The sequence below is a fragment of the Pempheris klunzingeri genome, chromosome 12 (genome assembly GCF_042242105.1).
Source record: "Pempheris klunzingeri isolate RE-2024b chromosome 12, fPemKlu1.hap1, whole genome shotgun sequence".
NCBI lineage: Eukaryota > Metazoa > Chordata > Actinopteri > Acropomatiformes > Pempheridae > Pempheris > Pempheris klunzingeri.
This window is the reverse complement of record NC_092023.1, coordinates 22,920,759-22,939,290: the sequence shown is the minus strand read 5'-3', so window position 1 is coordinate 22,939,290 and position 18,532 is coordinate 22,920,759. Positions and strand designations below refer to the sequence as shown.

Here is an 18,532-nt window from a genome sequence, read left to right as displayed (position 1 = left end):
AGATAAACTCACAAAAGTTCGCCCTTAGCTTTCCCTTGGTTAGCTTGATTAGCTTGGTTGATTAGCTTCCCTTGGCAGCTCAATATGTCAATCAAGTGGCAGGTGCTATAGGAAGGAGGGAGGAAATCTGAAATCAAGTTTAAGATCTCTAGAATGTGCAGTTGTCAAGTTAGAAATAAATGATGGGCAGCGCTGAGAATGCACTGAGTGGTAAAATAAATATATTCACTTACAAATTTACATAACTAGCAATTGTCTTCCAGAATTTCTCTCATATCAGCAGCAACATTTGCTGTAATGTTGTTTTTAATATTCAGAGGTCTCCATTATAAGAACCTATTCCTTTTGAAAGAAATAGGCAACATACGATCTCTCCATTCTGCGTGGACGAGGACTCAAATGATGCCAAAAGCCTGCATTTGTGTAAATGTGCACAGAGCCTAAGAAATTGATTACCACTGTTGTGACACCTGTTATCTCTGATTGGGGTTTTATGTTTGTCGATCCCGCTCATGCAAACAAAACTTGGCTATGTTTGCTTGCATGTGTGAGTGTGTGTGTTGGAGCAAACTGCAGGAGAAACGTAGGATGCGTGTTTGGGGCTTAACACTAGGGACTGAGATTCAGAAAATCTTGGCCTCTTTGACAGTCTTAGTTCTTCCAAAGCCAAAAGTGAAGCACAAAATCGGCAATGCTGTATTTGTGGTAATTATATTGCTGGATCAAAATAAGCAGTTCTTCTCACAATGTGAAATTATTATTGTGAAAATAGGTAACTTTATTGAATGGGTAGATTTTGTGTATGTGTGCTTGTCATGTGTCATCTAATGTGGATAGGGCTCCTTCTGAAGTCCAGTGAATGCAGTGCGGTCGCCAGGGCAGCGTACAGGTGAGAGCTGCTGAATCTCAAGCAGTATACTGGGCTGCTCACTGGGTCTGAGCTCAGCTGGAAGAACTGCACAACAAACAAAACATGAAATCAGTTTATTGTTTAACACTGAGAATTCTGCTTATAAAATGGTCTTTTAAACCTGCCATGAGATAACACTGTACATACCACAGTCACACTGTACACACCTGCAGGCATTCAGTCTGCCGTTTGTCCCAGAGTCGTACAACACCGTAGTATGAGGAGCCGCTGGCTATCATGTGATTTCCGTCTGTCTGGATGCAGTACAGAGCGCTGTCATGAGGCTCCTCCCACTCAGTCACACACTTCCTGTTGGGAAGGATGTTGAGATGAATTTTAGTTTTTTTTTGCTGTGGTAGCACCAAATTATGTCCCATTCTTGAATGTTCTTTTTAACTCTTCTCATCTTTACTGTTTTTCCTGGAGTGCCAGGGGCTCTAGGGAGAGACACTACTTTTGTTGAAAGGCAGGCGTACCCTACTGTAGTGGATGGGCATTACTGGCTCTTGTCCATCTCCTTAATCTCTTACATACTTGCTCCTAGTGCCACACCCCAGTGCACTGCTTCAGCTGGCGGGCCAAACCATGTGAGGGGGTGGTGTTTACACTGCACCACTCGGCAGATGAGCTGCAACAGGCAGCCATCAGCCAGGGCTTCACTGCTTTGTGCATGTCTTCTGGAGAAGGAAAAGCTACCGGAGCAAACCCACACAGAAAATCTGGAGTGGATCCCCTAAGACGGCTGAACGCCATTGCTGACTTCCTGCCAGGAGCTCCTGTAGCCAAACTGATGCCAAATACATTGCTTTGTTGTCCGTTGCACTACATCAGGGTGGGGATTCTGGGAACCCCAGGATCTCCATATTCTATGCCTGGGCTTGTGTCCTGGAGAGATCACTCCAGTACAGCTCATCTACACTGGCAGAAACAACAAGGGTAATGAGTTAAGAGCAGTTATGAGTTATAAGTCCAGTGTGATTGGTGTGAGCTCACGCGCTACGGCTGTCGATACAAGCTACGGTGGGAGGGACCATCTCAGTTCCACTGGCCAAGCTACCACCTTCTTCAAGCTGGGTAGCCCCCAGGTGCTGATGATAGATCACAGCATCCTGACTGAAAGGCTATCTATCTATCTATCTATCTATCTATCTATCTATCTATCTATCTATCTATCTATCTATCTATCTATCTATCTATCTATCAGTAGGTATCTCTTATCAATGTTATGCTGTATGTCTCAAACCTGATGATGTCTGCCATTAAGGAATGGATGGCTAATAACTTTTAACAGTTAAATGCAGGTAAGACTGAGGTCCTTATTATTTCTTCAGATAGCATAAACTTTCAAGGTCTCTTGAATTGTTCAACAAGCAACGCTAAAGAGAGATTGCATTACGTCCTTGATGACATTTACAAATCTGCCATAAACATCTTCAGCAAGAGGGAGAAGAAGAGCCGAGACTGGTTTAAAGCTTGAATTGGTGAACTGGAGCCACCAATTGCAGCCAAGTGAGCAGCATTATTCGACTAAAAGAGGGAGCTTCAAGAGAAGACACTTGGTGCACTCAAGGAGGAGGAAGGCCACAAATGATGCCCAACAGATTGCTCTACAGTGTGCCAATGGCTGTTGACTGAACCTCTGTCAGAGCATCCAACTCTTTGATGACTCTGGCAACATTCGCACCATGTATGAGGGCACGAAGAAAGCCTTTGGTCCAAGCGTGTCTGCTTCATGTGACACCATAACAGACCAAGGCAAACTGATGGAGAGATTGGAGCAGCATTGCCAGGATTACTAACTCTATTCAAGGGATACCTTTGTCGCAGACACAGCAGTTAAGAATACCAGCCTCCTGTCACTGAAGAGCTCGACATTCCACCATTTGTAGAAAAGCTTCATAAGGCCATCGACTCCCTAGCATGTGGCAAAGATCCAGGAAATCATGCCATTCACCTGGAGGTAATCAAAGGTGGCAAGATGAGTGCTCTCCAAAACTACATGCATGAACTCCTACTGCAGTGCTGGGAGCAAGGGACAGTGCCCCAGGATGCAACATCATCTCACTCTAAAAGAGCAAAGGAAATTGCAATGACTGCAACGATCAAAGGAGTATACCTCCCTCAGCACGTTGGAATGGCCTCTACCCATGTAGTACTGAATAGGTTGCAGTTACTTGCAGAATGGGTATACCCTGAGGCACAGTGTAGAGACGAGGAGGATGATCAACAATCGATATCATCTTCTCCCTAAGGCAGATGCAAGACAAGTGCCTTGAGCCGAGGCGACCACTGTACATCGCCTTCACTGACTTGAACAAGGCTTTCAACTTCGTCAGCAGAAAAGGCCTCTTCACTATTAGGCAGATGATTCAATGTCCCCCAAGCTCCTGAGTATGATTACATCTTTTAATGACACACAAGGCACACAAGACACAGTCCAGTATGAGGGCTATTCCTCTGACCCACTCCCAATTAGGAGTGGAGTGAAACAAGGGTGCGTGCTTGGTCTGACACTTTTCAGTATCTTCTTTTCTTTGCTGTTGATGATGGCGTATACCCCACACCAGAATGGAAACGTCACTTCAAACGTCACAGATCCTTGTACAAATACTTGAGTGCACTCTTAGATGTTGCTGTAGATTTAGGGGCACAGTACTGTATGAACCTTTTATACAATAACACCATTCTACATTACAGTACATCATCTTAGTTCCTAATGCAGTGAGTAATTTTGATTAAGCAGGAATATTCTATAGAATACTTTAGGCTTGCTGTAACCTGGCTGTAATAGTACAGGATTGCTGTAAATAGTGAAATTGTGACACCTGACGTCAAATCACAGAGAACACCCAGCTCCTGATCATCAGATACTGGAGAAGTAGAAGCGTGATTTCTGGAAGTTCGGTTCATTTTATGTTTTTCATTCAACCTTGAAGCATGAGGTTTTAGGATTTTGCACTCTGTGTACTGCAACATGTTCTTTTTAGTGTGGGATGAGATGACAAAGTTAGCCAGCTAGTGGAGTGCACCACATAATGGTTTTTACCTAACCTTATGACTTTCATGTGCTTAGCAAGCGGCTAACCTCTAAATTGCATTGGACCAAATTTGAGGCGGCTGTGATGAACCTGCTGGGAGGGGTACATCAAAGTATAAAACATGTCATTTACTGTTGCCAGTAGATGGTGCTATGAGTATGATTCAAAATTGGCTTGTAGATGTCTTCAGGCCTGTGAAATCTGGTAAAACATCTGACCATGTGGAGTCCAGTTACAATAGTTTATTTGTTCATGTTAAAACATCAAATTTTACTGTGCTGCCACAATAAAGCCGTTCAACATCAGGCATCATCAAGGTGTTAGGTGATTTTCTGATGATTTTTGAGGTGGATGTGGTCTACCTGCTAGGAGGAGTACATCGAAGTGTAAAACAAGTCATTTCCTGTTGCCGGTAGGACTTTGAAATTTGGTGATTTGTCCATCGAAACACGTGCACTTGCCATGACCACGCAATTTGATGAAAACTCAAGCTTTTAACAGCGTTTTATCGTTACGTCTTACGTCGTCTTTTCATTGTAACGATTGTTGTACACACTTACCTAAGTTTGAAGTGGATCTGAACAACCTCCTCGGACTAGTTTGTTAATTTATGACTCCTGTAAATGGCCAAAAATATACTCAAAAGTGAAATTAGTTTCAAATGGCTGACTTCCTGTTGAGTTTAGGGAATGGCACCAAGAGACTTTTTTGTGCATCTGGACATGATACATCAGTGTGCCAAATATCGCATATGTAAGTGAAAGTGGAAGTAGGGGCTTAAGTTTTTAATTTTTGTAGGGAGCACTATCGAGACATTTTGCCAACTCATGTCCAAGACCTATAAAACATGTAAATTTTCACCACGACTATAGGCGCCTAGATATAGTTAAAAGTGGGGGTGCATGATTAGTGACAAGTCACGGGAGGTATGGCAGGAAATTTTTCATTTAAAGGTTTCATATTCTGCTCATTTTAAGGTTCATATTTGTGTTTGGAGGTCCCACTGGAGCAGGTTTACATGCTTTAATGTTTTTCTCATAGTATACATGGCTTCTGCAACTGTTTTCAGCCTCTGTCTGAATGCTCCATTTTAGAAAAACAACAATCTGCTGCTTCTCTCTCGCCATTGTGTTATCAGAGGCTGGTGTTAGCATGGAAAAAATAATGGCGGACAGTGAGGTGGATACAGGAGGTTTTCAGTTGGCGGGGACAGTCGGCCTGCTGAAGGGGTGGAGGAGGTCACAGATCCCCTTATGACATAAATCTAAACGGCGTGTTTTCACACACATTTATCGAAAGATGGAGCAGAAGAAAAAGAGAGAGGATGGTCTTTTTGGATAGTTTGTCAGACTCAAAGCATACAGGAGATACCAATTTATGTTGAAATGACATAAAAAATCCATTTTGCACAATATGGGACCTTTAATTAAAATAACTCTAAACCCTAAAAGTATAATAAAATATAACAAACTACAAAAGAAATACAAAATACAGTAAAATATTGTTTTGTAGTAGTAGTTTTGTATTGTAATGTAGTATTATTCTAAATACTGTAAACTGCATCACAGTACAATTACAGTAGTTTACTGTAAATCGAAACACAGCAAGTGGTTGCTAGTGAAGTAGTAACTGTGTTGATGTTGCCTTGACTGTCTGTGCTGAGGAAACTCTGCAACAACTCATCAGCTGCCTCGCAGAAGAGAGAGAGTTTAGTCTGCCTTAAGGCAAAGCAAGGCAAAGTTATTTGCATAGCACCTGTCAGACACAATGAAATTCAAAGTGCTTTACAGGGACATGAAACAATAAAAACAACACAGAGAAACATTAAGTTGCATGTAAGAGTTGCAAGAAAATAAATAGTTAAGCGGAACGCTGAGTAGACCTGCACCAGGTGACCTCTGGACGCCTCATACCTTTATAAGTAAATCAGTTATGTATTTGGGTACAAAACCATTTACTGCTTTGTAGGCAAGTAATAGGATTTTAAAATCTATCCTTTGGCACATTGGACGCCAGTGGAGGGATTTAAGAACCAGTGTGATGTGCTCCATCTTCTTGGTGTTAGTGAGGACGCTGGGCTCTGGACAAGCTGCAGTTGTCTAATTGATTTTTTATGAAAACACTATGGCAATATTCTAGCCTGCTGATGATAAATGTGTGAATAAGTTTTTCTATGAGTTTTGGCCATAATAGGCTGATTGGATGATTGTTTTTATGTGGAAATTGAAATTGAGGTCTGAGTAGATTATAACACCAAGATTTGTGGCTTGATTAGTGGGCTTTAATTTCATGGAGTAAAGATGAGCGCTGACTTTTAATCTTTCATGCTTGGGGCCAAAAACAATTATTTCAGTTTTATCTGTGTTTAGTTGAAATCCAGTCATTGATGTGTTTGATACATTTGTTTAGCAAATGTAAGAGATTGTAGTCATGCTGAGAGACTGTTACATAGAGTTGTGTGTCATCTGCATAAGGATGATACGAGATGTTGTAAGATTCAATGATCTGAGCAAGGGGAAGCATATAAAAGTTAAAAAGAAGAGGTCAAAGAATGGACCCTTGAGGAACCCCACGCTATTTTTGTTTGCTCAGATTTAAAATGACCAATTGACACAAAATAGTCCCTATGCTGCTGTAAAGATTTGAACCAGTTTAACACGGTGCCAGACAGTAGCACCCACTTTTCCAATCTGTCCAACAGTATTTCATGGTCAACAGTATTAAATGCAGCACTGAGATCCAATAAAATTAGAACTGAGATTTTCGATGCATCGCTACTCAGATGGATGTCATTTAAAACTTTAACAATTGCAGTCTCAGTGCTATAGTGTGGTCTAAAACCAGACTGAAAGAGATCGACAATTAAAAAGAACAACATCAAGGGTCAAGACACCGATTGGTGACAACACCCATGATGGAGGACTTCAACATGTCCAGCACCCTCTCCCTCAGCAGGGCAGCAGGGCAGTATCGACAAGAGCCCCTGCTGTAACTCCACGCTGACCAGTAAACCCAGGATGAAGGTGTGTTGGGTATTTTGGTATGTATTTTGGTCTTTACAGCTTTACAGAGACATATGAGACATCAGGAGAGGGAATGACATGCGGCAAATTGAACCCTAGTTGCTGCAGTGAGGACTTAATGGTATGCGCTCTACCAGGTGTACCATGGATCTGCTCCATGTGGGAGAAACCTGTTTAGCATCAGGACAGAGCATCAGGACGAGTCTCAGTTTGCTGCTGGACAGACTTTTTCTAAAAGCTTGAAGAGTTATTTAAGGAACAGTGAGTAACGTACAGACTTCCTGGAAGATTTCAAATGAGCTCCAACTAAGTGCACCAATAGTATTTGGTACCATAAACTGAAAGATAAAATCTTGGGGGTTGGTTATTCAGTACTTATCAGGACATTTAAAGGTGAATTACTTGACTATTGTAATAAACTATTTTCTTGTTATTACATTCCATTTGTGTTTGTTAATGTTCTATGATGATATTGTGATTCAAGTAGTAAAACTTGGTAAGAGTTTAGGGTTAAGGTGTCATCAGATGTATTTCATGACCATCCTCTACTTATACCAAATTAGAATTGAGTGAGTGGGCGACAATAGGAAAACATATTAGAAGTTTATTTGAATCTATATGCCAAAAATGTACAGGTCAAAAATCTTCTGCCTGTGATTAAGGAACAGCTAAAACTTCTCACTTATCTCTTATATCTTGCACAGGAAAAATATAAATAAATTAACATGGAGGTGAGTGTGTGTGTGTGTGTGTGTGTGTGTGTGTGTGTGTGCATGCAGCAGGAGGCTGAGTGAGCAGCAAAGCAGGGTGGTGGTGGCTGTGGTTAAGAGAGGGGAGTATTTTGGGGATAAGTATTTTCTACCAATAGACATCGATCCTCCATTAGTGCAGCCTCATCAATAAGAGATGGACAGACACCAGGGGCAGACAATGGGGCAGCAGAGCTGTCTGGAGGCTCTCTCTCTCTCTCTCTCTCTCTCTTCTCTCTCACACACACACACACAGTAATAATAATACATACAAATGCACTCTCTAAACCTATCAAACCTGTACGGGGGAGGTGACCCACTGTCACACAAACAGTACAAAGCCACTAAAGTTACTGATTTACATTTTATAATCTACACACACAAAGACAGAAAACTTACTACATCACAACCTAGCAGGATTATTGATAGCACAATGTAAATGGACATACTGTGATGGAGGGTTTCATCTGACAGTGGCTGGGACTGATTTAGTAAGCACCGTAGACCAAACAGAATCGGAATTCGTTTTCTTTTATACCCCAGTCCGTTTCTCTTTGGTGGTGAGACCCACTTCCAGACAGCCTGAACCTCCGGGATGACCCTGGGAGCGTTTTGAGGCCGTTTGGGTTTGACCGTATGAATTATTGATATCTAAAGAGGGACCCCCCTCTGCCAACCTTCGCCCCAACCCAATCTCTTTCAAAGTCCCCAGAGCAATCTGCCAATCAAATCTTATTTGTCTTACTTGACTGATCCCCCTGAATTACAGCCTGAAGCCCATCTAACCTAAATGCTACCCTCTCCAACCATGTTGAGGACCCTGCTGTCATGTACTGACTGCATTAATACGGATGCCACAGTAGGCTGAGGGTTAGCTCCCTGTGCTGACACTTCTGAAAATAAAACAGCAGACTTGGAATGACCTTATGATTTATGACTGATTATTATTAATGATTAGACCTATGGAAGGAAACTAAGGAGGTTTTTAAGAAAATAATCGAATGTAAGGATCCAGGTATGAAGCAGATTTTCACAAAGCAACCAAACTATGTGCAGGAATATGCTGTGATAATAGCCGGCTGACTGGCTCACTCAAGATTTATGACAGATATGATCCAAGATAATCCAATAGATGGACTTGAGAGAAGAGTAAAGTCTCACTTAGCATTGTGGGTTTAACATTAGTAATTGTTGTTAGTAATCATGAATACCTATGATTATTGGCGTATTAGGGCCGTCATTTAAGCAAATCTAAGCAAGTTTAGGACAACTTAATTGTGGTCTGAAGCCACGCTGTTGACAGGATTTCAAAAATACTGCTTTCAGTCAAAGACAACTGCTTTCACTTTTGAACTACTTGCATCGTTTACACTGAAATTGACAATTCTGTTGCCCACTGGGCTTTAGGTAGAACATTTTCAGTTTTTGAGTCTGTTCCCAGAAGCTACAAAGCTGTGAGAGTTTCTCTCTCACTCTTTCCCTCTCTGTGTGGCCTGTCCTACTCCAGGTCTCGAAGGTGGACAGGAGGTTGTGTGGTTTAGGCCCTGTTTGTCAGGTGACACCTGAAGCTGCTTATTGTCCTCCTGGATCCACATTCTTCACACGTTTTATAATCTACACATATTTGTTATCATTTAATTATCATCATAATTAAAACGGTATAGTGTGATTTTGTTAGTCTGTTCTGCACACAAAACATCTGTTTCATGTCTGTTTGTCCCTTAAACAGGGAAAAATGGAAGAAACCTCAGGAACAGGAGGGATCCCTCTCTTGTTGACCTTCCCCATTTCTTCAATTTTTCCCTGTTAAATGTTTTTTTGGGGGAAGTTTTTCACACCTGAATCGAGTTCCTAAAGATTGACATGTCATATGTTGCACAGATCTTAAAGGCCCCTCAGACAAGTGATTTCTAATTTTTGGGCGGTATAAGTAAAATCTGACTTTACTTGACATTCAGTGATATATACTGTAGCTAATATCAGACCTTTAATTAAAATGGTTTCATTGCTGTATATGAAAAGAATGTAATATGTATTTATGGACTTAAGATGAAATCACAAGGAGCATTGACTTGTATTAAGAGACCGTACCGTGGGCTGACTCGGAGGTCCCACAGCCGAATGAAGGTATCATAGCCGCAGGTAAAAAGCTGGAATGGAGACTCGAACACCATGTCCAACACACCGGCCCCGCGACGAAACTGAGAGCCCAGACTGCACACACATTCCGCCCTGACGGAGAAGAGAGGGATGAAAAGAGAGGAAAAATGAACATATGCATTTCCTGTTTCCACAAGGGGAACATGATTGTTGATGTGACGGCATAAGCCTATAAGTGAATCCATCGCATATGAGATGTGGCGAATGAATAAAAAATAAATGTGACAAAATCAACTTCACTTCATCCATCATGTTCGGACTCTTTTCAAGGTGGTGAAATCATCATCAGTTTCTTTACGCTGAGAACAAAATGGCTCCTTTTGTGACCTCAGTCTCTCTGACTCCACAGGCCACTCAGGGCGCAGCGTTCCGCCCCAGAAATGGAGCAAGCCCAACAATCATCAATGACAGTGAAATAAAGAAGTCAGTGATAAAATATACATGGTGCAATCAGAAAGTTGTACCTACAACAAGCACAAACCATATGTAATTTAAATGCGGCTGCCACCCTTTGAAGCAGTCCCTTTGTGCAGTCGTACACCACTCACAGTGCTCCTGTTACGCTTGGAACACTCCTTAGAGCGAGCACGTCAAGCACCATCTGCAATTCGTGCTGGATATTCTCCACAATGTCAAAACTGCCACCCTTTAGCTTCTTTCTGTTCCCCCTTCATTTTGGGGAACAGAAAGAAGCTAAAGCTGCAGGAAGCCAAATCCGGTGTGCAGGGGGTGTAGGGAGGGGTGTTTCAACATGCTGTTAGCGGGTGAGTTGTCTTATTGGAGCACATAATTCCTCACACCTGCGACATTACTGTGCTATAACATTTGAGTATCTTTAACCTAAAACATAACATTATTTAACTGGTGAGGTTCTCTTTGGGTGGTAGGCTTCAAAAGGTGAGATGATTGATTGCAACGCGTTATTTGGTCCTATCATGATGATTAACTAGGTTTATAGTTGTACGCTAAGGGGTGATGGTCCTCAATTCTATAACTCCACCAATGGGCAAAACAAAAGTAGCTACATACGTTTTTGCTTGACAAACCATCATTGTGACAGTTGAGTTATACCCAAGAAAACAAGGCCACAGAGCGAGTGTGTACGGCTCCTCTGAGCATGGCTCCGCCTCGCCCTGATGCTGCATGGACAGTGGTCGTGGTGGTGGTGGGATGAAGAGAGCGGCTGAAGATCTGAATGGGTGTGAAAAGGGGTAGACTTCTGATGAGCTCAAAGCTGGGCGCTGAGTGTAATGAAACTGGAGGTGATTGGGTGGAGGGAGGATTCACAGGAGAGGGTTTGTCACACATAAACATCACACAAAGTGGCAACACCCATAATGCAAAGCGTTTTTAAAGAGTTTGGTTTAGACCTGCTCTTCATGGAAAGCGAAATGAGATAACATTTGTTATGAATTGGCACTATATAAATAAAGATTGATTGGTTGATTGCTAGATAGATAGATTGACAGATCGATAGATTGATTGATCGATGGCTTTAACAGGTGATGTCATGGTGGCTACGTCACCCTCTGATATACAGTTACACAGGGAAATGGACATAGAACCCAAACACAGACAAGGCAGCAGATGAGTTTCACTGATTGTAATGATGAAAGAGTTTACAGGTAGGCAGACAGGCAGACAGGCAGACAGACAGACAGGCAGACAGGCAGACAGACAGACACGTAGGTCAGTAAGTGCAGGTCCAGGTGATCTACCAAGGAGTGAGTGAAAATGGGCTGGTTGAGTAATGGCAGCGCTGATGAGGACAGAGACATATGAGACATCAGGAGAGGGAATGACATGCGGTAAATTGAGCCCTGGTCGCTGCAGTGAGGACTTAACGGTATGCGCTCTACCAGGTGTACCATGGATCTGCTCCATGTGGGAGAAACCTGTTTAGCATCAGGACAGAGCATCAGGACGAGTCTCAGTTTGCTGCTGGACAGAGAGTTCGGACAGACTTTTTCTAAAAGCTTGAAGAGTTATTTAAGGAACAGTGAGTAACGTACAGACAGCATCTTCCTGGAAGATTTCAAATGAGCTCCAACTAAGTGCACCAATAGTATTTGGTACCATAAACTGAAAGATAAAACCCAGGGGGGTTGGTTATACAGTACTTTTTAATTAACGTGTTTTTTAATTATAGGGACATTTAAAGGTGATTTACTTGAATATTGTAATAAACTATTTTCTTGTTATTACATTCCATTTGTGTTTGTTAATGTTGTATGATGATATTGTGATTCAAGTAGTAAAACGTGGTAAGAGTTTAGGGTCTAAGTTTGGTGCATGGGAGGATAGCTCACCATAACAGTAACCATAGCTACTGTATATAATAAGCTAACCAGGCCTCAGAGTCATATGCTTCAAGACATTAGCTATAGTTTGTCAGGTCCCAGTTTTGGTATGCTCTCACCAATGCACCTCCCATGCTAAGGTGTCATCAGATGTATTTCATGACCATCCTCTATTTATGCCAAATTAGAATTGAGTGAGTGGACGACAATAGGAAAACATATTAGTCTCCAGTAGTTTATTTGAAACTGGATGCCGAACATGTACAGGAGTGTACACTACCGAGGAGTGAGCAGCACTGATGAGGAAGGGGGCCTGGAGAACAGGGAGTGCAGATAGAGAGGAGGGACACACAGACAGACTGTGACAGTTTCCTTTTTTAAATTATTGCTGTCATGATTTGTTTTTAGTACCTTCACATGTATTTGAATTTATATCTTCTATCTTTGACAAAGAATTGTTTACTTGGATTTGGAACCACTACTGTCAGAGTGTGTGTCACTGAGCCTGGGTTAGTGAGCACAGCTCTGAATGTAGAACTGGGGACACATCATTTGTACGTACAAGTGATAAATAAAGGTAGTGTGTGTGGGTTGATGCGGCCATGTGCTCGTGTGTGTGTGTGTGTGTGTGTGTTTAGCTGCATGCAGCCCTATGCTCTTGTGATCACAGCTCTGTCCTGTTTGCTCCTCGCCTCTTGATTATTGGAGAATAACTTGCACTCAGCAGGGCAGATTATTGCAAAATAACTGTCTCTTTGTTGCCATTTAATACCCTCCATGACCGTGACTGTGTGCAACTCTCACACGTTTGATACCTGCCCCATAGCAACCATTTAGAGGAGGCCGCTGGCCTTGGCGACCGAGCTGCCTTGTGATTCGACTCGTGGCCCCCTCCTTTGCCCTGAAGCTCAATCTGCAGGCTTGGCCTGGTAATCCCCCAGCCTTACCTCAGGGGGCCTTCTTATTGGACCAGGGCTTTCTCCACAGGGTGCCTTATTGGGTGAGAGCTTTCTCATTGCCAGGGTCTCATGACTAAGCCCAGGCCAATGGGGAGTCTGTGATGAGTCTGAGTTTGTGTCTGTGTGGGGTAGTGACTCCTCGTTTTCCCATTACCACTAAAACCAAGGAGCTTAGCAAATGCCACACAAAAAGATGTGATTCAAGCCAAAGGGATACGAGCCTGTTCATTCATAACTAAATAATGATGTCTCCATCACAGCAACACCCCCTGAACTAAGAAATGATCAATTCATGACCTTACCCACTGAAACCCTTCAAACAAAATGATTACATTCTTTTGCTGTTCTGAAAAAAAACCCAGTTACAAACACCCAAATGTGAAAGGAAAATAAAAGCTAGTTTTCCATAAAATGGAACCAACATCTGTGCATGGATCTTAAAGCCAGTAATAGATGAGCTGGTGCACAGTACAAAACAGCAAGGATTCTAAAATTGGTAGGTCACTGACTTTTATGAGCTGCGTGTGATTACAGGATGGAGGCATAAGCATATAATCTGTCAAATGACTGTATCTGTTCGCCAGCAGTAGCGCAATGTTCTGATCTGACCACTCTTTCTACTGCTTGTCTTGGTCCATAATGCTGAATCCCTGAGTCTGGCCTCCAGCGTGCCTGACTGGGAAACGTCACATGGCACGCTCTAAAACATAGCTGACTGGCTGAGTCATAACTACTGCACACAGTCCGTCCTCAAAGCATTCTCTGATGTAAAAATCACAGGGTGACATGCGTCACTGACTGTAGTTATGACCCCAAATCAGCTGAAATGTAGTGATGCCACACTTTTGGGCCACACAAGAGGAAAACATGTCATTTATTTTGAAACATGCATACATTAAATAGTTGGTGCCTTCAAATGAGGTCTTGTTTATTGTGTCAGCGATAAGAGTCCATGTGAACCCCCCCCCCATGTGGTATTTACTACTTCCAGAATTTTTCTGAAATCTCTGAATTCATGTGTTGTGATGTTTTCAGAAATGGCTGGGAAATTGTTTGGTGGACAGTAGTTTAACAAATTGTAATTTTAGTCATATAGAGATTTTTCTTAGTTTCTATGTTCATAATGAAATGAAAACATCTGGTTTAGACTGGGAGCATGTAGAGCAGCTGCAGAGGTTAGTGGCAGGTGCACGGGCTCTGCAGAGGACGGTGCCAGAGGTCCGCTGGAGTGTAGACGCTCCCTCCTCAGTGGAGAGAGGAGGAGTCTACACTCAAACTGTCTGGAAACTTCAAGAACCGCTGTACACAAAAAGTTCCCCTGCAATGAGGGATTATTAGCAACATTTCTAATGTGCTCTCTTTCAGTTTGACCTCATAATAATGTGGCTTAGATCATCTGGATAAACTGCTGGTGTGTTTCCAACCAGGGTGATGGTCTGACTGCTCCTGCTTGGTGACCTGTCAGAATTCATTGTTGAGATGTTACACTGTTCTCAGATCTCAATTACTGAGTTAGTGTTAGTCGTGTGACTTACAGGTCAGCATAAATACTAGGTGCTCAAAACACTACGCTCATAGGTCACATGCCTACATGATCAAAAAGTCAGATAGAACCTCCATGGGGACAAATAGTTAGCTCTTATGGAAACAAATTGTGCAATGTTCTTTGTGAGGGGCTTGTGATTATAATGTCGGAGGCCAGATGAAGAAAACTCTTGCAGAGTCATGACTAAAACTGTGTGTATGCACAGACTGAAATGTGCACCTGCATTATTCTAGAAAGCCTCACACACACATGGTTCTATTTTCTGAATCTCTATCATTGTGGACAAATGCATGCCATAAATGGACAAAGAAGCATTCTTAAACACCCGTTTGCTCCTGAATATCTGTGCCCACTCCACCACTCAATGATGTCAGTGTTTTTGGTGATATTTTCCACTCTCCTGTCTTTGTGTTGCCTGTCCTCTTCCAGGTCTCCTTGGTGGAGGCTGTTTGGCTCAGGTCCTATCTGGTGACATTTGAAGTTGCTCATTGTCCTCGTGGATCTGTGTTCCTCACATATGTTTTACAATCTACACGTGTCTGTCGTCATAATTTGTTCGCACTGTGATTCTTTTGGTCTGATCTTCACATGTAACATCTAATTCCTGTCTGGCCGTCCTGGGAGAGGGATTCCTCCTCTTTTGCTCTTCCTGAGGTTTTTAAATTTTTTTTAAAGGGTTAAAGGGAGTTTTTCCTGACCCAAACTAAGGGTCTAAGGATGAAGGATGAAGGGTGTCTTGTAGCTGTACAGACTGTGAAGTCCCTTGAGGCAAATGTGTAACCTGTGAGATTGCACCATACTATAAATAAAACTAGAGTTCACTTTAATATCTTAGTCATCATTGTTAAGCATCAGAAGGTTGATCAATAATCAATTTCTAGAGCTTAAACTTGTTAATCATTAGCAGGGAAATAATGTTACAATATAAATAGAATAATGATCAAATTCATCAGTAATGAATCATTTAAAATTCTAAATGTGACTGCAGGCTTTGCAGACTGCAAATATAATAACGTAAACAAACAATTCTTTACTCTAAGCTTACATTTCTCAAATATTTCATGCCCACCTTATTAATCACCTGCAGGTTTCTCACCTAAAGCTGTGTGCACACTGATCTGAAGTCTGGCCAAAACCACAAGACATCAGACCCAGGATGCAGCCCCAACTGGAATGACAATGATCCTTTAATTGCCATTAATATAATGATTCAAATGGAAATCACTGTTTTTTGAAGAGAAATAATTTTGCTGCTTTAGAGTGAAGCTGCAGCGTGGCAGCTACTTTGTGAGATGGATAGACTAGCGGCCCTGGGGGGCACAGACTTAGTAATTGTTAGGTGAGGGCTGCTGGCTGTGTAACATGCAGGGTCTAAGTCCTGATTTGAGCCTGTCTGGTCTCTCTGCAGGAGTCATTTTGGCTTTAGGGGCCACACACACACACACACACACACACACACACACACACCAGTTGTGAAAGGAATCATTAATGAACTGACAATGTTGAAAAAATAGAAGAAGCTAAGGGTGTTATCCTTTAGTGAGGAGACAGCTAAAGAAAAGCAGTGTGTGTGTTTTGTGGCAGAAGTGGTTGGAGGCTCTTGTAAAGTTAAGTCTGGGCTCTAAGCAGGAGCCTGGGGATGCACTGGGAAACAGGCCGTCTTGTCAAAAGCCAAAAGACAGGTAGAGAAAAGATGCCCTGCTGAGGTTTTTACAAGCTAAAACAAACAGAGGGGAGCCATGCAACCTGCTGCACGTCCACCCAATTTCCCCTGCACCCCTGAGCTCGCTGCAGCAGGAATGTGAGCTTTCCTGGCAGAGATGATGAAGGAGGGGGGAGGGGGGGGCGCTGGCTGCTGGGAGCCATCACCAATGACCACCTTCAAAATGTCACACACACGTGTGCACTGCAAAGACAATACACTGCAATTTGTATAACAGAGCTCCCCGACGCTGACATTTCACCCCACTCTTTTCACTTTCAGGAATGTCAGGAATCCCATCCTGGCCATTGGATTGTAAAAAACAGCAGAGCTCTCTTTCTAAAGGAACAGAGAGTACAGAGGGGAATCTTGGGAGTTGGGAGTGACGGTCAGGGTCCTTTCTCTTTGATGCTTTTTTCCCCCCTCTGTGTTTAGCCATGAGCGAAGACAGTGTGAAAAGTTGGGGTGTTGCTTCATTGGTGCCACTTGTGTGGGATCCCCTCTATATGGCTGATCATAAGACCTCTTTGTACCGCTGAGATGAAAAAAAGAGGCAACGAATTGATTGCAAAGGAGGGAGAAGACTGTTAAATGAAATTAAAATCAAAGGCAGTGGAGCTTTATGACCCCCCCCCATCCTATCCTATGATCCTGTTTTATCAACTAGGACTGACAAAACTGCAGCTATCAAAAAACGGTCTCTGTAGTGTTTAATGAGATGACTTTATACCATTATCCAGCTCATTTCAATTCATCCCCCCGTTCCATGGTTGTTGTCCCGGCTCTCAGGTTACTGATTGGAGCCTGTTAAGAAACGCTGCTTGCTAGTGTCTCCTCTAGTGCCTCAGGCTCAACCGAAAACCTATTTATCTTTGATCATGTTTGAATCAACGTAACAGTATATCATTCCTTCTGTGATCTTTGTTGATTAAAATGAAGAATTAGGACCTAACACTGAAGACATCTGCCTGTCCTTCAACCTTTAAACATTTTGCAAAGTGCCACCACTATTTCCCACAAGGACAGGAAGTGAGTGGTGGAATGCTTCCTGTGGTCTCTGTGATCTGGCCATGGCGGCAGCTGGTCGTTTTTAGGTGCTGCAGGTGGAACAGTGTCTTGTTTGTGATCTTTTGGCTCAGATGGATCTTGAATCAAAGGTTGTGCAGTTGTGCTATGCACAGGATTTTAAGCTGATGCTGGTGGGTGCTGCTGGAAGGTAGGGGCTGATGGTGGTGCATGATGGGAAGAGAAGGTACAATATCTGCAGTGTCTGAAGGTGTTACTGGAACTGAAAGTGAGCCAGTGTGTGCGTGCAAGTTACTATTCCTTACAAATGAGACACTGATGGGTGGGGGATTCATTTCAAATGAAAAGACATTAGTGTTAGAAACCTGTTCACATATATGTGCTCATGTGGGGATTCTTGAATCCTTCATGTTGAATTCCTGAATCGTTGGGTCTCTCTCTAATTAAAGAGTTTGGTCTAGACCTGCTCTTTATGGAAAGAGTCTTGAGATAACACTCTTGTGAATTGGTGCTATGTAAATAAAGATTGATTAACTGATTAATTGATTAATTGATATGTCCAATTAACGGTTAGCCATAAAAGAATATTTTAGAACATCTTCCACTTTGAGGAAATATGTTTTTTTTCTACTAACCATTTACTGTTTTACTGTTATCATGGATGGACAGACAGACAGATAGACAGACAGACAGACAGATAGTAGTATGTAGACACCCTGTTGGCATCAGTTTGTGTGTATGTGTCCTAGACTAGGCCCCTTAGTTCCAGTGAAGTGAAACCTTAATGCTCCAGCACACAATCATATTTTAGATATTAGATATTCATTTCCTTCCATTTTTGGGTTTGTCCTTTTCTTGTCTTGTGGCCTGGTTAACACCTGCTGGGGGGCCTGAGAGCAGAAGAGGGGAGGCACATGAATGACCGTGGTGTCGCAGTCACATGATCATGAGACACGTATGGCTGGATGGTTTGGATGTCTACATAATACTTTGTTCAATCTTTTGGCCTGGCAGTGTACCTGCCATTAAAGTAGCTGAAACTTGGTCTGCAGAAAACCCTCCTCAACTTCTTCACTTGTTAGTAGACCAGATGGAGGATGATCAGTTTGGACATTAACT

At 42.5% G+C, this 18,532-nt stretch overlaps 1 protein-coding gene across 1 annotated transcript in view; it reads right to left on the bottom strand.

The window, feature by feature from the left end:
* Positions 1-754: 754 nt before the first annotated feature.
* fbxw4 (F-box and WD repeat domain containing 4) overlaps positions 755-18,532 on the bottom strand; it is a 48,245-nt gene continuing 30,467 nt past the window's right edge. The window contains exons 7-9 of the mRNA XM_070841026.1: positions 9,812-9,952; positions 1,078-1,219; positions 755-955 (exon numbers count right to left, since the gene is read on the bottom strand). Coding sequence (XP_070697127.1) covers positions 821-955; positions 1,078-1,219; positions 9,812-9,952 — 418 coding nt within the window. The 3' untranslated portion in view covers positions 755-820. The remainder of the gene's footprint in view (positions 956-1,077; positions 1,220-9,811; positions 9,953-18,532) is intronic.